The 26,443-nt window shown below is 39.3% G+C and overlaps 2 protein-coding genes across 4 annotated transcripts in view; both read left to right on the plus strand.

The window, feature by feature from the left end:
• Window positions 1-26,443, plus strand: part of ccdc93 (coiled-coil domain containing 93) — an 876,647-nt gene that overhangs the window by 653,089 nt on the left and 197,115 nt on the right. The window lies entirely within an intron of this gene.
• The window catches only part of LOC114656664 (inactive dipeptidyl peptidase 10-like), a 284,823-nt gene that overhangs the window by 177,151 nt on the left and 81,229 nt on the right, over window positions 1-26,443 (plus strand). Inside the window, exons 10-13 of the mRNA XM_051930750.1 lie at window positions 2,826-2,864; window positions 8,056-8,163; window positions 16,785-16,876; window positions 22,101-22,148. Coding sequence (XP_051786710.1) covers window positions 2,826-2,864; window positions 8,056-8,163; window positions 16,785-16,876; window positions 22,101-22,148 — 287 coding nt within the window. The remainder of the gene's footprint in view (window positions 1-2,825; window positions 2,865-8,055; window positions 8,164-16,784; window positions 16,877-22,100; window positions 22,149-26,443) is intronic.

Here is a 26,443-nt window from a genome sequence, read left to right on the forward strand (position 1 = left end):
TCTCACAATCCTGCTTATATGCCGCTCCTGTATTTGCCTTGGCCTGCCAGACCTGATGGGTTTAACAGCAACTGTGCCTGTGGCCTTCCATTTCCTGATTCCATTCCTTACAGTTGAAACTGACAGTTTAAACCTCTGAGATGGCTTTTTGTAGCTTTCCCGTAAACCAGGAGACTGAACAATCTTTGTTTTCAGATCTTTTGAGAGTTGCTTTGAGGATCCCATGCTGTCACTCTTCAGAGGAGAGTCAAAGGGAAGGAAGCACAACTTGCAATTGACCACCTTAAATACCTTTACATTTCATGATAGGACACACCTGTCTATGAATTTCAAGGCTTAATGAGCTCATCAACCAATCAGCATTGAGCAGTGACAGGCATTCAAATCAGCACAATGACAAGGGGACCCACATTTGTGCACAGCCAGTTTTTCACATTTGATTTAATTTCATACAACTAAATACTGCGTCACTAAAAATCTTTGTTCGGAAAACACCCCAGTCCTCCGATGTTCCTAGGAAATGAAAGACAGACCACTGTTATCTTTTTTTGTTGAAAGGAGAGTCAATTATTATGCAGGCTGAGAGGGGTTCCCAAACTTTTTCATATGACTGTATATGTGTACCAAATTTCAGGTCAATTGTTCAAACGGTTTGCGAGCTACAGGTGATTTTAAAATCCCGGACAGACAAACAGACAGCCACGGTAGCGTATTGTATAAGAAGATAGTAATATTAATAATAATGAATAATAATAATAATAGCAGCTCATTACTTGAAATGAGGAGCGCCCCGGACTCAAACCCACAACATTTTGATTATAAGGCAGCAGTTCTTAACTTTGCACCATCCAAGAAAAAATGTCAATTATCTGTCGATTGACATTTGAGTTTGAGTTTTTAACTCATTGACAGTAACATGTAAATTGAATGTTTTTTTTTTTTTGGTTATATCCTTGAATTAAAGCGTACTTGTTTATTTGATATTTGGGGACTAAAGTCTTCACACATTATACACTTCACGTCATTATAAGTATAACATGGGAAATGTTTCAGCATTTCTTGCCTCACATTTCCTGTCATCCTACATTTACTCAGATCGTTGTAGACACGTAACACACATGAAATGTATGTATTCCAAATAATAATATATTATTTACCCTACACAGCTCCAGGCACCTGACACCCAGATAAACACACCTGAACTGGGAGAACGTCAGTTTCAGTCGGTGGGGGTGATGGGATAGCAGGCTGCCTGCTGCTTGTGCTGATCGACACATTTACAACATAAAAGACGCTGATGGCAAGTAGTGCGAAGTAATTTAAGGTAGCATTACGAGTTTTTTCGTAGGCTTCAGGGATTCAGTTTTGTCCTTGTGGAGAATTTATTTTTAAGTAACAGCTGTGATCCGCATGGGACAGAGCGTCACGCACATCCCAGGAAAAGCAGAAAGTATTGGAAACGCTACACAACAATAAACTCGTAAAAAGACGTTGATTTGATAGAGATGGAATAATATTTATAACAAATCTTGTGATCGTTCTGTCTAAGGGAAAAATCAATGTGCGGTCATTCAGAATTAATGTTACGTGTAAAATGTAGCTTTGCACAAGAGATGATTTGGTTCTGTGGCAACCAACCGAATCTCAAATTTTGTGCCCAACTTTAAGTGCCCTCGCCCCATGTGAGGTAATAGGGATATAATATACATTTGCGCACGACTCCAAGTGAGGGGATGTTAAAGCAAGTTGCATTCTTTTAAATCCGCACGCCCATGAAGATCATTGCCCCGAGTGTTGATGAGCGCACATGCACTACCCAGTATCAACACACAGGTGTTTTGTAGTAGCCAGCCTATTACCCTGAAGATAGGTGGGGCAGGATGGGTGATTGACAGTAAAATGCCACACACATACACTGGACTCTGGCTCCCATGAACACCTGGGACATTCCTGTCACTTTTTACAAGTCTAGGGAAGGTTCAAGAAGGTAGGCGGAGACTCCCGGGGCATTGGATAAGCTGAACCTTGCAGAACATAAGGGGGGATCACTGAGAAAGATAGGATCAGACATAGGATCAGACCCCTCTTTTCCACAACGGCTTCCAGTGTGTCCAGGGTTGGTCCTGTGGTGCCGTAGGCTTTCCTAAGAAGGTTGCTCAGGCGTTGTGCTTCTTTTGAGCCTAGGTGGCCTGTTTAATCCCTTATATCTTTTACATATACGCTACATCCAAAGAATTAATTAAAAATGCAATGCAACCTTTACTCATTAGATCAACTTCAGTCTATTTAGAGTTAAAGCAAACAGCCGTTTTGTTAAATCTGTTTGACTTTTAACCTCACGCAGCAGACAAATCAATGTATCGGAAGTTGTAAGTGCCAGTTTCATATGCACTCTGCCTTCTAATGAGTACTTTCGGTATGGTGGCTTTACGAAGAAAGTTAAATTAACTTACATGAAAGGTAATGCAGAAGTCTCTCAGCACAGTGGTTGCATGAGTTCCCATGATAAGGTGGAATAATAATAAAAAAAAAGCAGTAATAAAAATAATCAAAAGAATTCAACAGGAAGTACAAGTCGAAAGGTAAAGCTCTGCTCCTTTGAGGTCTGAAAAGCCATTTGTTCAGCCGACTTTTAATATTTTAAGTGGGAGGAAGAAACCGTTCATTAGTTGATTTCGGGGGGTCGATTGGCAGGGTTAATTTGCATGATATGTGCTTGTCAAGCTATTCTAAGAAGCCGGCTAAGTGCGACCCAGTGAGCAGACTTACAAATCGCAGACTAAGAATCTCTTTTCTTTTTTTGTTTTTTTCTTTTTCTTTTACAGAAGCATGAAAGAACATCAAAATTTTTTCTCACGATGCAGGTATTTATGGTTTTACCCTTTCTTTCCCATTTCTTTCCACCCTGTGTGACAGGTCGGAGATGCCACTGAGCTCCAGACTTGAAACACAGTGCGGTGTACACAGCCCAGGGTGTTCAAACTAAAGGCGACTTCTTCTTCTTTTGGTACTTAGGGTTTGCCTCATCGGCTCATCTATCTATCTATCTATCTATCTATCTATCTATCTATCTATCTATCTATCTATCTATCTATCTATCTATCTATCTATCTATCTATCTATCTATCTATCTATCTATCTATCTATCTATCTATCTATCTATCTATCTATCTATCTATCTATCTATCTAGCCTTCATGTTCTCCCTCACCACATATCCATAAACCTCCTCTTTTTCTCTTGCCTGGCGGTTCCATCCTCAACATCCTTTTCCCGAAGATCCCCTCAACATCTCAATCTTGCCTCTCTTACTTGGTCACTAAACTGTCATAGCTATATTATCCGCTCTAATATTCTCATTCCTAATTTTGTCTGCCCTCGTTACCCCGAGTGAAAATCATAGCATCTTCAGCTCCACCACCTCCATCTTTGCCTCCTGTCTTCTTGTCAGTGCCACCGTCTCCAAACCTTACAGCATAGCTGCTCTCACTACCGTTTTATAGACCTTCCCATTCATTTACTCTTCTACTACAAATCACTCCTGTCACTCCTCTCCACCCAGTCTACCCTGTGGTTACTCATGTGTTGTGAAAGGTCAGTCAGTCAATTTCTAACTCGCTTTGTCCTGAACAGGGTCGTGTGTGTCTGCTGGAGTCCACCCCAGCTCTCATATGGCTCAAGACACGCTCTGGAAACAGCACCAGTCCATCACAGGGCACACACACACGCATTGTGAAGGAAACTGGGGGCGTCAGTGTACCCCGAACCCCAACCCGAACACACACAGAGTCCTGGGATTCAAATAAAGGATGGTTTACTCACCAATTCCTTCAAAAGTAACAAAAGCACAGGTTATTTCTTCCCACAATAACTCTCTTCTTCTTACCACCATACTGCCCTCCTCCAGTTGAGTGTTGACCTACATCCTCCCAGCTCCGACTCACCTAGACGAGGAAGTGCGGCCCCTTTTATTAAATACACGGGAGTACTTCCGGTGCCAGGGCCACCACCTGATGGAAGTACTTCCTGGACATACGGAAGTCCCATTTTAAGGGAGCGCATGCCCCCTTGTGGCACCTAAGGTATTGCTGGACTACATCTCCCAGCATTCCCTACTGCTTCCCAAATGGCTACTGATACAGAGGGCTGCTGCCATCTCCCGTTCAAGGGGAATTAAATGTGCCCAGCACTATTTTCCACTTCCGGTGGGCTGTCCGTCCATCTCCATCCAGCCGTCACTTCCGGGTCTGGCTCCTTCATTTCTCTTGGTTGGATCCTCCCGTCTATCTCTGGTCGGGGTGCCCATCCAAACCGTGTGGCATTCACAGCACACACACACACAGACAGGCAAATTTAGGCTCCCCAATTCAGCTAACCTACATGTCTTTGGACTGTGTGAGGAATCCTGTGAAAGGAACTTTTATATAATATAATTTCATGTCATCTGAAGACCCTTAACCTGAAAATTGCTCCAGGGGCACTGTATAAGGGCTGGCCCTACACTCTGACCCCCCAAAGGTCAGGCAAAAGACAATTTCCCCTCAGTGGATTAATAAAGTGTATATATATATATATATATATATATATATATATATATATATATATATATATATATATATATATATATATATGTATATGTATATATATTCACGGCATTTGTAGTCTGAATCACAATCTGATTGTATGGGTGGTTACCTACCAGGTAACGCTTGTGGTTGGTCAGCAAGTTGGCTAACATCCGCCACGGTGCCCTCTTTCAGTTGCGAGAAGCAGATCATAGAATGGTTGAAATAGTTTTTACTGTCAAATAATGCAAAGAGTACACGACACGTGTTTCGCCCTAATTCTGGGCTCATCAGGTGTACACACTCACTGCACTCCCTCTCGGGAATCGAACCTCAGACATCAGTGCTAGAGGCGAAGCCCCTAACGTTGCGCCATGGCATGTGGATCGTTCATTTGACAACATGTAGATCGGGGTAATTACATTCACGGCCTTCGTACACGTGTCGCGTACTCTTTGCATTATTTGACAGTAAAACTATTTCAACCATTCTATGATCTGCTTCTCGCAACTGAAAGAGGGCACCGTGGCGGATGTTAGCTGACTTGCTGACCAACCACAAGTGTTACCTAGTAGGTAACCACATATACAATCAGATTGTGATTCAGACTACGAATGCCGTGAATGTAATTACCCCGATCTACATGCTGTCAAATAAACGAACCACACGCTGTGGCGCAACGTTAGGGGCTTCGCCTCTAGCGCTGACATCCGAGGTTCGATTCCCGAGAGGGAGTGCAGTGAGTGTGTACACCTGATGAGCCCAGAATTGGGGCGAAACACGTGTTGCGTACTCTTTGCATTATTTCACAGTAAAACTATTTCAACCATATATATATATATATATATATATATATATATATATATATATATATATATATATATATAATTGGACTGTGTAGGTGCACTTGTATTTGGAGTGCAGAGCTCTAGGGCACCCCCTATTGGTCAGAACTGCATCATAACAAAATATATTAAAACTGAAGGGTTCTGAATACTTTGTGAAGGCACTGTGCACCACTACAGTAGTAAGGGTATTTTCTTTTTGGTTCTACAGCCTAGAGTTGTTCTGTACTGTCACATCAATTCCCTACTTAAGTTGACAAGACTTTGTATGAATGTGTTAGACTTGTGTAGATCTGTCCACGATATGAAAGCAATCTAACATGGCGTGTATTATTAATGGAGAATGACAGAGATTATGCTTAAGATGCTCGGCAAAATCACTTTAAGAAAGCCAACAGAGATCGGTAAACACATTAGTAAATATTGTTTGACAGAACGGTAGGGGTAAAACACAAATGAAAGTATAGGATTGTGAAGGGTGTGATGCTCCACGGGGGGCCTAGAAGGGATCAGCAGAGGGGTGAGCAGCAGAAGATGCCAAGAAATCCACATACCTGCCTACTTTCACCACAACTCGGAAGATTCCAGCCTGTCCCACCTCTGTCTGCAACTCTTCATCCATGCCAGTTTAATCTTGTAGCGCTGCCACATAAAAAACTTGGGAGTGGTCCCCCCTAGACTTTCTCGTACATTCAGATATTTGAGGATTAAACCGCAAGACAATGATTATGTTTTTATATTATGTACATTAATAAACCATCAGCGATAAATCAAATCAAATTAATAATATATCGAACAAATATTATAAAAGTAAAGTTGAATAAATTGGACTCTTCAACTGCATGAATAAAAGGTAAAGTACCACTTCAGGTTAGCAAAAATAACCTAATAGTTGATAGAAATCTACGTATTGTACCAAATACTTTGGTTGACCTAAGTGAAAGCGTACTCAGGTTATCGTGTTTATATACACACAGACATAATTCCAAAAATCATATTTTCAGATTCTAGGTCTAAAATGTCGAGATTCATTAAAATCTCCAAATGGAATTTTTTGGAGGACTCCAATACGAAAAAGTCGGGGAGGTCCAAAACGTTGAGATTCATCAAAATCTCGACATCGAATCTTAGGACGATTACAATACTTTCCCTATACGTCGTATACAAGAAAGTAACAATCTTATGTATTTTCTGCTGTCTTCCTGGTTTGCTTGTGTGAGTATTAGGATAGCCCATATAGACTGTGATTGGCAGAGGCTCCCCAGAAGGAGGGACATCCGGTTTCTTTTTTTTCTGGTGGAATTTGCATAAACTGTACCATTTTTCAAAAAGGAGAGAGGACAACTATCAAGGAGATATAATACGGAAAAGATCTAACTAAATAGATCAGCATGTTCTCGGGCCGTGGGAAAAGGTTCTGCAGTTCCAAAAATCTGTTAGGAGGAGGTCAGCGATTCACTCCTGGACCATGAAAGTTGCATTCTGTTATCACTAGTGGATTCGGGTGAGCTCATGAAGACCTTTTTTTTTTTTTTTTTTTTTCAACTTTCTCACATACAAAGTGTAGGGAAAGTATTGTAATCGTACAAAACTTCAACCTTGAGATTTTGATAAATCTCAATGTTTTAGACCTCCCTGAGTCAGATTTACTTTCTCATAGGGTAAGTATTGGAATCGTTCCAAAATTCGATTTCAAGATTTTGATGAATCTCGACATTTTAGACCTCCCCGAGTCCAAAACTACTGTACTATTTTTGGAATTATGTCTGTGTGTGTGTGTAAACATGATAACTTGAGTACACTTAAACTTAGGTGTACCAAATTTTGCATACAAGTATGAGGTACAAAATGTAGATCTCTATCAACTTTTGAGTTATTTCCGTTAACCGGCAGTGGTACTTTACCTTTTATTCATGCAGCTGCAGGGTCCAATTTATTCAACTTTGCTTTTATAGTAATTGGTTATTCTGTCAGTCATTCTTCAACCCACTATATCATAACACAGGGTCATGGGGGTCTGCTGGAGCCATTGCCAGCCAACACAGAGCACAAGGCAGGAACAAATCCCCGGGCAGGGTGCCAGCCCACCGCAGGACACACAACCACACACACACATACACACACACACTAGGGACAATTTAGGATTGCCAAAACACCTAACCTGCATGTCTTTGGACTGTGGGAGGAAACCAGAGCAGACACGAGGAGAACATGCAAACTCCACACAGGGAGTACCGGGAAGCGAACCCAGGTCTCCTTACTGCGAGGCAGGTAATTGTTTAATATATGATTAATTTGATTTAATTTGTTGCTGATGGTTCTTTAATGTACATAATATAAAAATACAATCATTGTCTTGCGGTTTACTCCTCAAATATCCATCCCCATATCTGAGTATTCGAGAAAGTCAAGGGGAGACCACTGCCGATATTTTTTCATTGGCGCAGACTGACTGTAAAACATTTTTCAGTTAAGACTTCAAGTATTTGGGGTTGGCCGACATTCTACACTTTATTCACCTGCTGTTAACAGTTTGGACTTGTGAGTGAAGGGGTATTGTTTTACAATATTTGAAGATGTTTGATTCCTGTGTCTGTCCCAAACTATTAGTCATGTATTTAATCTTTATTTTTGCTTGTTTCTCAGAATGAAGAACCTCTCTTTTCAAATGACGGAAATACCTTCTTTATGATTCTTCCAGAACAGCAGCAGGACAAAGGAGAATTTCACCACATTTCAGTTTTTTTTCATGAGGTAAATGATGAAATCAATATATATACACTGTATATACAGTATATATACAATTAGGTCCATAAATATTTGGATAGAGACAACTTTTTTCTAATTTTTGTTCTGTACATTACCACAATGAATTTGAAATGAAACAACTCCGATGCAGTTGAAGTGCAGACTTTCAGCTTTAATTCAGTGGGGTGAACAAAACGATTGCATAAAAATGTGAGACAACTAAAGCATTTTTTGAACACCATCCCTTCATTTCAGGGGCTCAAATGTCATTGGACAAATTAAATAACTGGAAATCAAATGTTCATTTCTAATACTTGGTTGAAAACCCTTTGCTGGCAATGACAGCCTGAAGTCTTGAACTCCTGGACATCACCTGGGGCCTCATGTATAACGCCGTGCGTAGAACTCACACTATAACATGGCGTAAGCACAAAAGCGGGATTGTGCGTACGCACAGAAAAATCCAGATGCAGGAATCTGTGCGCACGCATACTTTCACGTTCTTCTACTACATAAATCCCGATTTGCGTGAAAATTAACGCACGTGCACGCGCCTTCTGTCCCGCCCCAACTCCTCCCAGAATTACGCCTCTTTGAATATGCAAATCAATATAAACAGCCTTCTGTGAAAAGACAATGGGAAAAGCACGGGAGAAAATATAAGAATTTCAGCGAATACCAAGTGGAGGCAAAGGAAAAACGTACTATTTGTTGGTTTAAACAGTGGTATAATCAACAAAAGGAAGCTGATCGAGTGACAGAGTGTCGGAGAAACTCGATGGCTCAACTTCACAAAGTCGCACAGTGCACGAAATAAAAAAGAAATCACATATCAAAGTCGCCTTGAAAAAGCGAGTCGTAGCCCACCGTCTGAGTGTCATATGAAAGCGTATTAGGGTACAAACAAAAAAAGGCACACAGTGGGGAAAAAAGCACGAAATGTCAACTTTAATCTCGAAATTTCCACTTTAATCACGTAGTTTATTTTGCCATTAAAGTAGAACATCATAAACTTCATCTTAAAATCGTTTAATTTACTAGTTTCTCAAATCCCATTGTAACTAAAGTGGCATGTTAAATGCTTTGTTCTGTATTTGATCTTCTATGTGCTCTATGTGTATGAATCACTACCTGCTTTTTAAACGGGCTTTCTCTTTCTCCGACAGGACACATAATCCATTACATTCTTGATATTACAGCTCTCCGAATAATTAAAATACTGAGATGTATACGTGATATCTTTTTCATGATGATAGGAATGAAAGCATGTTATTAAACATGGGAACACGGTGGCGCAGTGCTTGTTCATGTCTCACGCAAGAGGCTTGTTGCGCCATGCACGACCTTCAATGAAATAATTTATCACAGCAGTACTGTCTCTTTCAAACGTACTAACCTCCAATTCCTGTCCTTACTTTTCTTTCTCCAAAAACTCAATCACCACACAATAAGCTATGTAATAGACGTGAAGCCATCTGTAAGCTTAGAACTTCGATTCTTCAAAACTTTTAAGGAACATTGAAATATCTTAGTAGTACATGTTTAATTATTATATCCGTCTATCTTTCCAGTGTCGCGTCAGCACCAGCAAGAATACAGCGCAAGTCAGGAACAATTACTGAACTAGCTAGCACTGCGGCACCGTGTCCTCACATGTTTAATTATTAACAATACAGATTATTTAAATGAAGTTAAAGTTTTATCTGTATAATATAATCAACATATTTTGCTGCATTTCGTCTTAGAAATGAATACCATCATCACATGTAAATACGCGCTTTATAAAGTGGCGCAGGTTGTGCAATATTATAACTGTAGTGCAAGTTTACAGTGGGGTAATTGTACTTATAAGTCCAAACATTTCTACAAGGAGCACTTGATGGACTGATTTAGTGTGTTTAGAGTTCTTGGGATGAAACTGTTTCTAAACCGCGAAGTCCGTACAGGGACTAAAGCGTTTGCTGTGGCTCAGGCAGCATCTGCTTCATGCTGTGTACCGATAATTCTCTTTCCAATCAGCTGCTGCTGTGATTCCTCACTCAGATACAGTGATATAAATACTCCGAGTGGTGCAGTGAGAGTAATGTGGGAAAAGATGATCTGCTGTGACAACCCTTAACGGGATCAGCTGAAAGAAGATGCAGTGAGAGTTACAACGCTAAAGCAGTTATGGTATTTGGAATACTATGGCTATTCCCTGGACCATTATATTGCTACAGGTTAATTACAATCAGATGCATTACACTAATAAACAATATGCAGTTAATTTCAGTGTATTTATAAAGCCGCGCCAGGAATGTGGATTTAAGAAAGAAAGGGTGATCACACAGGAACAGTAGCACTGCTTTGACACTGGGTGCCGCCAGTCTGCAAAACCGGGCGGATAAATTGCGTACGCCAAGGAATGAGTTACCGTGGAAATGTGCGTGGCTTTACGCCAAGTTTAGGTTTTATACATCGCGATTTGAGCGTGGAAAGGTTCGTACGCAACATTTCTGTGCGTACGCACCGTTTATACATGAGGCCCCAGATGTTGGGTTTCCTCCTTTTTAATGCTCTGCCAGGCCTTTACTGCAGCGGCTTTCAGTTGCTGTTTGTTTGTGGGCCTTTCTGTCTGAAGTTTAGTCTTCAACAAGTGAAATGCCTGCTCAGTTGGGTTAAGATCAGGTGACTGACTTGGCCATTCAAGAATTTTCCACTTCTTTGCTTTAATAAACTCCTCGGTTGCTTTGGCTGTATGTTTTGGGTCATTGTCCATCTGTATCATGAATCAATTTGACTGCTGTATTTAGCTGGATTTGAGCAGACAGTATGTCTCTGAACACCTCAGAATTCATTTGGCTGCTTCTGTCCTGTGTCACTTCATCAATAAACACTAGTATCCCAGTGCCACTGGCAGCCATGCACGCCCAAGCCATCACACTGCCTCCCTCCACCGTGTTTTACAGATGATGTGGTATGCTTTGGATAATGAGTTGTTCCACGCCTTCTCCATACTTTTTTCTTGCCATCATTCTGGTAGAGGTTGATCTTGGTTTCATCTGTCCAAAGAATGTTTTTCCAGAACTGTGCTGGCTTTTTTAGATGTTCTTTAGTAAAGTCCAATCTAGCCTTTCTATTCTTGAGGCTTATGAGTGGCTTGCACCTTGCAGTGCATCCTCTGTATTTACTTTCATGCAGTCTTCTCTTTATGGTAGACTTGGATATCGATACGCCTACCCCCTGGAGAGTGTTGTTCACTTGGTTGGCTGTTGTGAAGGGGTTTCTCTACACCATGGAAATGATTCTGCGATCATCCACCACTGTTATCTTCCGTGGACGTCCAGGTCTTTTTGCGTTGCTGAGTTCACCAGTGCTTGCTTTCTTTCTCAGGATGTACCAAACTGTAGATTTTGCCACTCGTAATATTGTAGCAATTTCTCGGATGGGTTTTTTTCTGTTTTCGCAGCTTAAGGATGGCTTCTTTCACCTGCATGGAGAGCTCCTTTGACCGCATGTTGTCTGTTCACAGCAAAATCTTCCACATGCAAGCACCACACCTCAAATCAACTCCAGGCCTTTTATCTGCTTAATTGATAAGGACATAATGACGGACTTGCACACACCTGCCCATGAAATAGCCTTTGAGTCAATTGTCCAGTTACTTTTGAGCCCTATCTATATGTACAGTTAACAGGGTACACCCATTCCCCCCCTTGGGTGATTGCAATAGGACAAGTACACTGCAAGGAATGAGCAAGCGAAATTTCAGCTTCCCACCTATATGGAAAGTGGGAAAAATAGTGAGGAGTCAGTGAGGGCTTTGCCTTTTTTATATATATATATATATATATATATATATAGTAAAAGTCACGGGTGCCACTGAGCCCCAAAAGTCCAGACACACCACACTAAACAGTCCCAGATACAAAAGAAAAGTTTTTATTGCACAAAATACTTTCTTTTATATATACTGTAATTCCACAGCCTTTCAATAAACTACTTCTCACCCAGATGAGCTTTGCCTTCTGACTCCTGACTCTGACTCATTGAAGAAGGCTGGACGGCTCGCTTTTATGTCAGACCTGGGTGTACTTGCAGTACCAGGGTATAGCCTAACAGAAGCACTTTCAGGTCAGATGGAGGTCTCACCCCCTGCAGCACCCCCTGGGGGCACCAAAGGACAGGGCTGTTCCTCAGAACTATGATTCCCATATCTCTCTGCGGGCATCCTTACTGGGACCATGCCAGGGCAGTACTGACATCTACTGTATTGGGAGAGAAACTGCCCTGAATGCACCATACCCCTCACATTATACATTAATTCAGGTCAGGTTTTGCCTCCTTTCATTACGGCGTTCCGGCTGTGAAAGGGTCTAGCTCAGCACTCACTATATATATATATGTGTATCTGTGTATACAGTATATGTGTACATATATGTACAGTATGTATGTGTGTATATGTGTATGTTTACATATGTGTTTTTGTTCTTAGAACTTCTCATATAAATGAAGACTGATTTATACTTCTGCCTCAAGCCTACGCCATTGTTATGCACAAAGATTACACCATCAAAGCAGTTTAAACTTCTGCATTGCACAGAATGTTAGTCGGCGGCGTTTGTAGCTTTTAAGGAAAGTGACAGATCCATTAAAACGCAAGCAGGTTTTTCCCTCTAAAATCACCGCTCCTCTTGCTCCTCATTTACTACCACAAGCAAACGGATTTGTCCATCTCATTTTTCCACAATTACATTCATTCACCAACTTCCAAACTGGTCACATTATCGATGGGCTTCACATCAGGCTATGCCATAGATAAGCTATAGGAGGCACACACTATGGAATAGGCTCAATGCAGACCTATCAATCAGCCTTTAATTATAAGGATTTCAGGTCAGTAATAAGGAAGTTTATTATATCTACCACATCACATGTCTGTTATTCTCATTCTTTATTAAAAGTTGTGAGTTGTAATAAAACTTTAATCGTCCTTTGAGACCACCACACAGGAGAATTCAGTTTGTACAATTTTGCTAACTCTCTCTCTGGCTTGTTTTATTTTCATCTCTCTGCCCAGTGCACTGCATGTCCATTTCATTTAGCGTATATTTATTTAAAACATTTCTGTTATCGGCCATGCTAAGTAACCTACACATTTTTGTTCTCACATCTCATTTTCGGCTGATTCATTTTTCAGTCATTAGCTGATCAGAATAATGAACTGTGATTGTCAGAGGAGCTTTCAAGGTCACACGTCACACAATTAGGACAGGCTTTGCTGTCTTCCAGTATCATTCTAATGGCTCCTCTTATCCCAAGCCTGTATTTAGCTAACAAGAAGCTTGACTCTCCTGAATTATTATGGCCTATTTAACAAAGGTTATGAATATGATTAAATCTGTGTTGTCTTTTCAATGTCTGATCAGTGCTGCCTTTTCATATTGTAGGAATTTCAGAATTTTCTACTTGATATTTCAGTGGTTTACAGATAAATGGAGATAAAGGAGCTGCATAATATATAAGGAAAAGGCACTATATAAGAGGTAGATGTGAAAGGCATCTATAGATAGATAGATAGATAGATAGATAGATAGATAGATAGATAGATAGATAGATAGATAGATAGATAGATAGATAGATAGCAATGAAAGGCACTATATAATATATATAATATATGAAAATTCCCAATGAGATAGATAGATAGATAGATAGATAGATAGATAGATAGATAGATAGATAGATAGATAGATAGATAGATAGATAGATAGATAGATAGATAGATATGAAAGGCACTATATGACAGATAGATAGATAGATATGAAAGGCACTATATGACAGATAGATAGATAGATAGATAGATAGATAGATAGATAGATAGATAGATAGATAGATAGATAGATAGATAGATAGATAGATATGAAAGGAACTATATGACAGATAGATAGATAGATAGATAGATAGATAGATAGATAGATAGATAGATAGATAGATAGATAGATAGATAGATAGATAGATAGATAGATATGAAAGGCACTATATGACAGATAGATAGATAGATAGATAGATAGATAGATAGATAGATAGATAGATAGATAGATAGATAGATAGATAGATATGAAAGGCACTATATGACAGATAGATAGATAGATAGATAGATAGATAGATAGATAGATAGATAGATAGATAGATAGATAGATAGATAGATAGATAGATAGATAGATAGATATATGAAAGGCACTATATGACAGATAGATAGATAGATAGATAGATAGATAGATAGATAGATAGATAGATAGATAGATAGATAGATAGATAGATAGATAGATAGATAGATAGATAGATAGATATGAAAGGCACTATATGACAGATAGATAGATAGATAGATAGATAGATAGATAGATAGATAGATAGATAGATAGATAGATAGATAGATAGATATGAAAGGCACTATATGATAGATAGATAGATAGATAGATAGATAGATAGATAGATAGATAGATAGATAGATAGATAGATAGATAGATAGATAGATAGATAGATATGAAAGGCACTATATGACAGATAGATAGATAGATAGATAGATAGATAGATAGATAGATAGATAGATAGATAGATAGATAGATATGAAAGGCACTATAGATAGATAGATAGATAGATAGATAGATAGATAGATAGATAGATAGATAGATAGATAGATAGATAGATAGATAGATAGATAGATAGATAGGACGGCACATTTGGGTGCCTGGAAGGTGTGGGAGAGAAAAAAGAGAGAGAGAGAGAGAGAGAGAACTGTGACGTGTTTTTGTCAGAGTTTAAGCCTTTTTGAAAGGTATTTATGAAAATAAATCTTTGACTTGAACTTAGAACTTATGTCTGTGCAGTTGTCTGGGGTTTGGGGTGCTGTAACACCCCCAAGTGGTCACAACAGATGGTGTTGTCGGAAGAGGGGTAAAAAAGAGGAATTGTTTGTGCAATAACTGGGTCATCCCTTTGAATCTTTTGCCAAGTCCAGATACCTTAAACAGGTATTCAATGGCACATAGAATTACCAACAAAATTAAAAAATAGGAAAGTAAAGCAGCCAGCCAGTTTCAAGGCTCAGTAGTCTGATCTGTACTTAGGTGAGAACTCTGTTCTGCAGTCTGCTCTCTACATTATGAGACAACTCATGCCGGAAGCACCTTGGCTTTATAGTGGAGGGAGGGGAAGGAGCAGAGTCAGCTGCCCTCAGTGGGAGGTTCCTCTGGGCTGTGGGAAAAAAGTGAGTTGATACTGTCAGGGACAGCGCCCCCTCTTGACCAGAGTGGTATTGCTTACTTCAAGCACACGTGATGATAGATAGATAGATTGATAGATGCCAAAAGAAAGGTTGGGTGCCAAGAAGGTAACACCCATTTAATAAAAGTGGAAAAAATAATGCTACCCATTGGCACGCATGCATGTCATGTCAGTGGATCTCCAACCAAGCTCTTCCCAGGTATATAATACCACCATGGGCTGAGAGGGGGCACTGCCCCTAACAGTTTTGTCATGTTCTTCCTCCACAGTCTGGAGAAATCATTGTCCAGTGAGGTTAACTGGCCATGTCCATGTTGGTCCCAGGGATTTAAAAGGGATGACAGCCTGAATGGAGACGGCTTTTGACCTGGGAGATGATTTGAAGAGAGGACCTCCTTATTCTGTTTTACAGTCGAGGCCAAATCTCTACGTGGCAGCAGTTCTGTTTTTGTTTTCACACTGCTGTGTGTCTCTTTTGTTTATAAAGGAACTGGTACTAAACTGGGAGAGCTGTGTCGGCACCCAAACTACTTTTTGGCATACCAACTCTTCTTCCTTCGACTACACTATCTGAGATGGGTTGAAATCCAAATAATTAGCATAGACCTCAGCATTAATATTTGTCGTGAACCATCTATTGGAATGTATTTTGTAAGGCATTGCGTTTGTCATTCTAACACGTGGTGCATCTTAAACATTTATTAATAAATAAATGTTTGTGATGCCCCAGCTGTTGGAAGAACAAGTACAATGCATATGTTTCTGTTATGCGCCATTTTGGTATGGGATTTTTAAAAGCAGTTTAATTGTTGGTAATGCACCAGCTGTTGGAATGACAAAAGCAATGCATTTGATTATTTCAAATGTTTGCCATTCACCACCTGTGGTAATGACAGAGACATAGCAACCAGTCCAACAGAGAGATCTTGTCCTTTAATTAAGGTGAATTACTATTCATAATATTTTCACAAGTAATTTTTAAATATGGAATTCTAATTCTTTGTGTATGTGTATTTATATACATTTACAGTACATACATTCTTAAATGTCCTCAAATCAAATCAGGCTCACAGAGGCTATGGTCTATTTTAACTACACTGAATGCAAGTCGGGGTCTGTGGTGGAAATGGTGCCAGTCCACAACCGGGCATACACACACTTACATTACAAGGCCAATTTTGAGTTGCCTATTAAACTAACCTGCATGTCTTGGAAGATATGGGAGAGAATAAATGCAGCATTTGGAAGAACTCCACACAGGTGATGAGCTTGATTTACTGTGCTACATTATGTATACATGTGCTTAGTTTAATTTATTCCTTTGTTTATTCATATACTTACTTTTATCATTTTCTGTTTTGCAGCCAGAGACTGAGGAAATCAATGTTCAGATTCTAACATCCGGGCAGTGGGAAGTTACTGAAATCTTGGCATATGACGAAAATCAAAAGGATGTGTAAGTTAAGTGAAGCTTAAAAAAAGCCTGAATTAGCGTAAGCCCCCCTAATTTGGGGCGTTGAGAAGAAATGTGATAATTAACTTCATGCGGTAGAAGTGTATAATAAACCAGGAGAATTGTGTCAGGTAGTTCAGCGTTTCTCAACATTTAAGTATTTGCGACCCAAGTTTTCATAACAGTTCGCGCCCCCCTAACATTTTTTTGAAACCCTAATAAAATGTATTCCTATATTTTTTGCTCCAGATACACCGCTACAAGTTTAAACTTTCCCTACAAATAGCGAAATTACGGCACACGTGGCGCCACGGTTTGAGTTGAAATATTAAAATGTGTGCTTCAGTTTCAATGTTTAATGTCTAAATATTCTCGATTGTAATAGTAATGTGTCATTTTTCACCCATAGGGGTCCATAGCGGGCTAGAGCCCTAGTAAAGGGTTACAAATCAAAAATAACATCATATTCATAATCGGTGACCTTGAAATAATCTAAAATGATACCCCACATGTGTATGTTTAAAATGTGTCATGTGAAATGTGGGAATGGCTCTTAGAGGGCTAGGACCACCGATAAAGAATCAAATATCAAAAATGTGATCATATTTGTGATCAGCAACCTCAAAATAGCATAAAGTGACAATCCACATGGCATTATTACCGATCCCCATTTTTTTTGAAGTTTTCAAAAAAGGAGTAAGTTTGGCCCCTTCAGTCCCATTAGGGGGTGAACCCCCCTGGGTTCCATTGCACAGCTTCAAGTCTATCAGATCGTTTGTGCTGAAGACACCTATTGGACAGTGCAACTAAAGACACTCACGAAAGAGGACTTCCGGAGCTCCTTCAGAAAGTGGCAACAATGATGGGATGAGTGTGTTTTTGGATATTTTTTATTTAAACATACATCATATTTTTTGATCACAGAAAGTAGGTAGACCCCTTCACTTTGGGCACATTTAATTTTAAATGGGCAATTTTTGCCCATCAGTCTACACACAGTAGCCCACCATGACAAAATGAGAACAAGTTAGAAAGGTTTGGCAAATTATTAAAAATCAAAAATTGAAATCTCTCATTCTTTGATGTTTTCAATGCATTGTAGAAACCCCTTATTCAGAAAATCCATCTTCGGGTCTTCTCGGGTAAGCAGATTTGGGCAGTTGATCCCAATCTTTGTGGCTGTTCCTATCAAGTTCTGTTAGATTGAATGGCAAGTGTGTGCCAACTGCCATCTTCAGCTCTCTCCACAGATGTTCTGTTAGATTTAAGTCTGGTCTTTGGCTGGACCACTCAAGAACAATCACAGACTTGTCCTGAAGCCACTCTAGTGTTGTCTTGGCTGTGTAGCTTTGTGTCATTTTCATACTGAAAGGTGAAATATCACCCCAGGCTTGCACTCTGGAGCAGGTTTTCTTCAAGGATCCTCTCTACATTTGGCTGCACTCAACCTTCCATCAGTTCTGATCAGTTGTCTTGTCCCTGCTGTTGAGTAGCATTCCCATAGCATGATGTTTCCACCACCATGGTTCACTGTAATGATGGTATCAGGCAGGTGGTGAGCACTATCTGTGCCCAAAGAGTTCAATGTTTGTCACATCTGAACAGAAAATCCTTGTCCTCATACTATTAGAGTAGGGAGTCAGCCACTCTACCACAAACACCTGATTGAAGGCATGCTTGTGAGATGGCCATCATTCCCACAGGTTCCCCTATCTTAGCCAAGGGCCAGTGGGGTCTTGGTCACCGCCCAGAACAAGGCCCTTCTTGCCCGGTTACACAATTTGGCCAGACAGTCAATACTAAGGAAACATTGTCATGAATGTTCCAAACTTCTTCTTCGTCACAATTATTGAGGCCACCATACTCCTGGGAAGACTCAACCCTTCAGAAATGGTGCCTGATCTCTTTCACCACAATTCGCTTTGCAGAATTCTAAGATGTTTTTCCTTGGACTTCATGGCTTAGATTTTGTCCTGATATGCATTGTGAATTGTGGGACTTTCTCTACACAGGTACACATGGGTCTTTCACAATACACAATACAATGATGTGTATTTCAAAAATCTGACGTGCTAGCTTAATAACGATTTCCTATATGAAATCAGTGTAAAAAACCTAATAGAGAGCTGCTCTGAAGTTCTGAGTAGCAAACAAAAAAAATTTGTTTGTAGACCAGTGAGATTTTTTATCACGGTGAGTGCAAAATAAAAATCATTAACATCAGTACCCTCATTAGATAGATAGATAGATAGATAGATAGATAGATAGATAGATAGATAGATAGATAGATAGATAGATAGATAGATAGATAGATAGATAGATAGATAGATAGATAGATAGATAGATAGATAGATAGATAGATAGATAGATAGATAGATAGATAGATAGATACTTTATTAATCCCATGGGGAAATTCACATAGTAATGGTACGTTTCATTCTAATGTGATAGTAATCAAGTCAACGTATTTATAGGAAACTAGCAAAATACCCGCGCTTCGCAGCGGAGAAGTAGTGTGTTAAAGAGGTTATGAAAAAAAAAGGAAACATTTTAAAAATAACGTAACATGATTGTCAATGTAATTGTGTTGTCATTGTTATAACTGTTGCTGTGTTTTATATATATATATATATTATATATATATATATATTATATATATAATATACACACACACATAAACATTTATATACATATACATATATATACATATCTACATATACACATCTACATATATATACACACATACATAAACACACACATAAGACTTACTGACTGAAACGGGCTTTCATTGACAATCATGTTACGTTATTTTTAAAATGTTTCCTTTTTTTTTTCATAACCTCTTTAACACACTACTTCTCCGCTGCGAAGCGCGGGTATTTTCCTAGTATATATATATATATATATATACATATACACACATACATGCAGTTTTAATAACACAGAAATCAATATAAACATTAACATCATTATCATATGAGAATATGAAGTAATATATAAGAAGCACTTTTCATATAAATATAAATTATTAAACAGTAAAATCTTCTTCTGTAATTTGCTACTGTGGCAATTTGTGTGTCTGTCCAGGATTTTAAATGACCTGTAGCTCACAAACCGTTTCACCTATACACTTGAAATGTGGTACACATATAGTACGTCACGTCTACTATCCGCTTTATGGGTGATGATTGTTTTACTCTTTTTATCTTTATTTTATTTTATTGTAGAATCAACTCCTATCTGCGCACAGCAGGGCAGCCGTGGGCGGATGCGTATGGTATATTCACTCCATGTTATCGTGCATTGCGCTGTCAGTGGTATTTTGATAAAAGAATTTGAACAACATATAAGAAGCGTATAAATTATTAAACAGTAAAACATTAACATTTAAGAAGTAAAGTTACATGAAGTACTACTGCAGTGCCTTCGGGTATACCTCATTTTTTGTTTGCCCATTACATGCTTAAATGTATACATTTTTTGGTGCACCTACCCGAGAACACGCGACATATAACCGAGCGTGGGAGAAGCATGGATTTTAAACACGCGTTGAGTTCATCTGCTGGTCTCCCTCGTGGAATAACTGGTAATGTTTGACTAAAATCTACAGCGAGTAAAACGACATTACCTCCTATTTTTTTTTTTACGATCTCTGAGATCTTGCTTTTTTCGGTTCAAGGCTTCATAAGCTCTTTTATGTTGTATGGTGTACTTATCCCAAACCATCATCTTTGAATGTTGCAAGACTTTCGCCTCGTATGTAGATCGGGGTAATTACATTCATTGCATTCCTAGTCTGAATCACAATCTAATTGTATGGGTGGTTACCTGGCACTGTAGGGTTGCCACCCGTCCTTTAAATTACGGAATCGTGCCGCGTTTGAGAATGAAATTGCGCGTCCCGTTTTGAATCAATACTGGACGGGATTTATCCCGTATTTTTTTTATCATTTTTTTTTTAAAGCAGCGTCTCATGCAAATCATCCCACATGCATTTTATGAAGATGCCTCCTTTCCTACTTTGGATTGGGTAATACTTGATGTCATCGTTAGTTTGATTGGTGTTTTTAACTGTCCAGTGAGGAGGGCGTGTCTTTTAAGTACAGTCTGCAAAGTGTTGGCACTGAGATGTGGCGTCAGCGCCATAGTTGAAGCCCCTAACGTTGCGGTCAGCAAGTCGGCTAACATCCGCCATGTGCCGTCTTTCAGTTGCGAGAAGCAGATCATAGAATGGTTGAAACTGTTGCCCCTAACGTTGCGCCACGGCGTGTGGTTCGTTTATACCTCGTGTCTTCTCATTAAACTTTTATCTCGCGAATATGTTATTGCAATCTGCAGCGGTAGCGTTTCTATAAACTTAATTGAAACTTACGTTTTACACCGTGCTTTGTTTCCCTTATGAACATGCTTGTATGCTTAACTCGCTCCGTTTTCAATTGTTTAATTAATTTTTTGCTCTTCGCTGTTTGCGGCTGTTCCTCCATTTCCCCCTACTTCGTTCTTTTATCTCGCGAATATGTTATTGCAATCCTTAACGGGAGCGTTTCAATAAACTGATTGAAAATAGTTTTGCATTTACCTTTTTAGTAAAAGGCGAGCTTTTAAGCCTGAGAAATCACCCCGTAAATGCACACGTTTAATTGGACATGTGTTAATATGTATGGTTACACAGTATTAAAAGACAGTGAACAACGTCAGTTACCTTTCTTCCCGCGTTTGATAAAAGGTGAGCTTTTAAGCCTGAGAAATCACCCCGTAAATGCACACGTTTAATTGCCCATGTGTTAATATGTATGCTTACACAGTATTAAAAGACAGTCAAAAATTAACGTCATTTACCTTCGTTCCCGCGTGTGACTCGTGCTGTAAATGTCTTCCTTGTTTTTAGTTCACGTGATTACGTAGGAGGCGTGATGACGCGATACGTGACTCTGCCTCCTCCATTACAGTGTATGGACAAAAAATATATTCCAGTTATGACCATTACGCTTTGAATTTCGAAATGAAACCTGCCTAACTTTTGTAAGTAAGCTGTAAGGAATGAACCTGCCAAATTTCAGCCTTCCACCTACACGGGAAGTTGGAGAATTAGTGATGAGTGAGTCAGTGAGTCAGTCAGTCAGTCAGTGAGGGCTTTGCCTTTTATTATTATAGATCTAACATTGTAATGGAGAATTCCGTGTGCTGCTACTTGTTTTATGTGATTCAGATCTCTCTAATATTTCAGGTACGTCCTTAGCACTGAAAACTCATTACATCAAAGACAACTGTACAGGTAAGGACCGCGTTGCTTTCTTCGTATTTTGATGTTAATTAAGGGGGTTTTACAAGGCCCAGCTCCAGGGGGTTATTTAGTTGGGCTAAGACTGCCCCTTCCCCCAAAACTCCCATCAAACCCACCCCACACACACTGCCTGGCATGGCTGATGTGCACAGCGGAGCGACGAGGCGATTGCCTCAGCCAGCACTGTGGTAAGGGTAGCATTGACATGTAACTTTGTTTTAACATTACAAAACTATAAGACAAGGGCTATGGCTTAAGTTAGAGTTAGGGAAGCCTAAGAATTACATACACATCCAGTTCCTTATTTATATGTTTTCTTTATTTTGTTAACATTTTATTGAAGTTTTATTCAAATCAAATAGCATTCCATACAAGGAAGTCAAATATTACAAATCTAAGTTCAAATCAAATCAACCCCCATGCTTGAGAAAGAGAGCTAGGCTCACGGAGTAAAACTTTAATAGTAAGAAAAATAAATAAATACAAATAATTAAAATAAATATGGGAAGAGAATCCACTTCCTCAATTTAAATGCTTGTTCTAAAATATTATTGATTAGTTCTTGCCAGGTTTTGAAAAAGTTCTAAGTGAGAATTTGATTTTTTCCAGTTTCAAGTAGTACAGAACATCCGTTACCCACAGACTTAAGAAAGGTGCGTTAGGATTCTTCCAGATAAGTAAGTCTACGTGCCAATAGTGAAGCATATATATATTTTCTTTAAAAGTTTTGAGAATATTGTAGCCATGTCGGAGAAAAGCCATGATGGTAAAAATACGGCTGTGACAAATGCAAAGAGAATAATCATCAAGGCATTAATGATGGTGAACAACCAGAGGACGAGATTTAAGGAGTTTTAAAAGCGAGTTTTGATGTAACACCATTTGGCAGATAGATGCTTATACTTGGAACTAAATCTTTTGCAGTATATCCCGAGCTTAATGATCACTTAGTTTTATTTTGCCACTTCTCTGTCTTCCATTGCCAGTCGAAGCCCATTTGGAGCTCTAGGCAGGGTGGACGGATGTCGTCCCTTGTTGTTGATAGCGGGTAGTTGGTAGCTGAGACTCGTGATGTTTGTAACACGAGATAGTTGTCATGTTTTCTATTTCTCCAATCTGCACAAAGGTTCACCCTGCACACGCTCAGTTTAGTCCGTATTTCCCATGTGAGCACCCAGTAGCAACCACACACAGATTTATATGGAAAATCTGGAATTTTGAGGTAAGAAAGTATTTTTTTTACTTCATTTACTTTAATCATTCAGACTTGAATGCTTTTTTTTTACTATATAGCTATGTACCAAATACCAATTACCCTCTACAGTGGAACCTCGGTTCATGATCATAATTCATTCCAAAACTCTGGTCGTAAACCGATTTGGTCATGAACCGAAGCAATTTCCACCATAGGATTGTATGTTGTGGCACGTGGCTGGGGGTGGTACTCAGCCGGGACGCCCAGGAGGACAGGAGGGGGCGACCGCCCTGGTTATATTGGGGACCACGGGTACAGGGCTTGGAAGCTCAATCCTGTAGGGGCCCGTGGTCACCGCCAGGGGGCGTCCCCATGCCTGGAGGACTTGGGACCCCAGCACTTTCGCCACACCAGGAAGTGCTGGGCGGAAGTAGAAAAGAGACACCCGGAGTGCTTTCGGAGAGACAGCCGGCACTTCCGCCATCAGCGAAAGATTGCCAGGAACCACTTGGAGCACATCCGGAGGACATCCCTTCATTCAGGGCTGGAGTCGGGTGGAAGAGGACGGGGTCTGTGAGTGAGTGAGTGAGTGAGAAGAGAAAAGGAAGAAGGAGGTGGCCTGAAGGCATATTGTGGACAGAGGCCTGGACTGTTGGGGTGATTGGTGCTATGGCACCGAGTTGTGCAATTAATTTATTTGTAAATAGTGTACATAATAAACGTGTGTTGGGTGACATAACGATGTCCGTCTGTCTGTGTCCGGGCTATTTTTCACAATGTAAATACAATTAATCCGTTCCAGACCATACGAACTGTATGTAAATATATATTTGTTTTAAGTTTTTAAGCACAAATATAGTCAATTAAACCATAGAATGCACAGTGTAATAGTAAACTAAATGTAAAAACATTGAATAACACTGAGAACACCTTGAACAACAGAGAAAACTAACACTGCAATAGTTTGCGCTATAGCGCTACCAACCACTGGCTTTTTTTAATGAGTTTTAAGCACAGGGAAAAAAATGAACATTTGAAAAAATCCGTAATTTAATAAACCACCAAGAAAAGTAACATTGCAACAATGCACGCTACAAACCGATCGCTGTAAACAGAAGTGAAAACAAAATCAAGCCCAATGCATTCTTTAACTGCCTTCCTACCTTATGCATCCAGCTCTGTCTCTCGCGCTGCCTGCCTCTGTGTGTGTCGCACTCTCTCTCTCGCTCTCTCTCTCGCTCTCTTGCTCGCTGCACAGGAAATGCACCGGGAGAGACTGAACACGTACAAACCGAAAGGGAATCTGGCTTGTTCGTATACCGAGTGTGTGGTCGTGAACCGTGGCAAAAGTTTGACAAACTTTTTGGTCGTATACCAATTTGTACGTGTACCGAGACGTTCGTGAACCGAGGTTCCACTGTACGCAAATTGCAACTGCTATTAGTGTTGCTGTTAACTGCAAGATAAATGTGTTCAGGTCTTCTGCAGTCTGGGATAGTGGTAATGGTGTTTACAGTCTACCTCGGGTAAAATAAATTTTATGGAGTTTTCATGGTAGCATTCCCAACTCCCCTCACCCCGACCCCACCCAAACTTCAACCCTTTGACAGAAATGTAGAATGGCTGGCCACTCAATAAGATGGTGACCCCGGCAAGCGACCCCCTGGATGGAGATAAATCACAAAAACAGAAACTGAAATATCCATCTTACATAATTGTGAAGGTCTTTGAGCATGGGAATGGTGCTACGTACATCAAACTATTATTAGTATGGAATGTTCGTAAGATTTTCATAGCATATAACCTGCTTTTATTTCTTAATTCCACTTAATGAAAATACATTTTTGCAACTTAAAAAAAAAAACACACAAAAAAATAATTGTGAAGCGCTTTGAAGGGAAAGGTGCTGTATAAATCAAACACATTATTATTACTATTATTAGTATTGTTATTATGGAATGTTTTTAAGCTTCATGTAATAAAATGTATCTTTGCAACTTAAAAAAAACAAAACAAAACACAACACAACAACAAAAATTGAAATATCCATTTTAAATTATTGTGAAGCCCTTTGAGCAAGGGAATAGTGTTACGTAAATCTAATTACCATTATTATGGAATGTTTGTAAGTTTTTTATAACATATAACCTGCTTTTATTTTTTAATTCCACTTAATGAAAATACATTTTTGCAACACACACACACAAAAAAAAAAAAAATTAATTGTGAAGCACTTTGAAAGGAAAGGTGCCATATAAAGGAAACACTTATTATTATGGAATGTTTTTTATATTGACATAACATGTAGCCTGCTTTTATTCCTTAATTCCACTTATTGAAAATGTATTTTTGCAATTTCACAAAAAAACAAAAAACAAGCAGAAATCGAAATATTAATTTTCTGTAATTGTGAAATGCTTTGATGATGAGAATGGTGCTACATAAAACAACTGATTATTATCATTATTATGGAATATTTTTGTTTCACGTAACATATAGCCTGCTTTTATTCCTTAATTCTGCTTAATGACAATGCATTTCTGAAACTTCAAAAATGGAAAAAAACACAAAAATAGAGATCAAAATAAAAATGCCCATTTTAAATAATTGTGAAGAGTTTTGAAGGGAGAGGTGCTACAGTGATCCCTCCTCGATTGTTGGGGTTTGCTTTCCAGAAAGGTGAAAATCCGTGAAGTAAAAACGATTTGTTTATATGGTTATTTTTATATTGTCACGCTTGGGTCACAGATTTGCACAGAAACACAGGAGGTTATAGAGACAGAAACTTTATTCAAACACTGCAAACAAACATTTGTCTCTTTATCAAAAGTGTAAACGTGCTCCATGACAAGACAGAGATGACAGTTCCGTCTCACAATTAAAAGAATACAAACATATCTTCCTCTTGAAAGGAGTGTGTGTCAGGAGCAGAGAATGTCAGAGAGAGAGAGAAAAGCAAACAATCAAAAATCAATAGGTGCTGTTTGGGCTTTTAAGTATGCGAAGCACCGTGTACAGGAAGCATATCGCGCAACAAAGCAGCCGCAAAATAGGGAGCAATGTGACGGTAGTCTTTCAGCGTTTTTTAGAT

This window comes from Erpetoichthys calabaricus, chromosome 8 (assembly GCF_900747795.2).
Source record: "Erpetoichthys calabaricus chromosome 8, fErpCal1.3, whole genome shotgun sequence".
NCBI classification, from domain to species: Eukaryota; Metazoa; Chordata; class Cladistia; order Polypteriformes; family Polypteridae; genus Erpetoichthys; species Erpetoichthys calabaricus.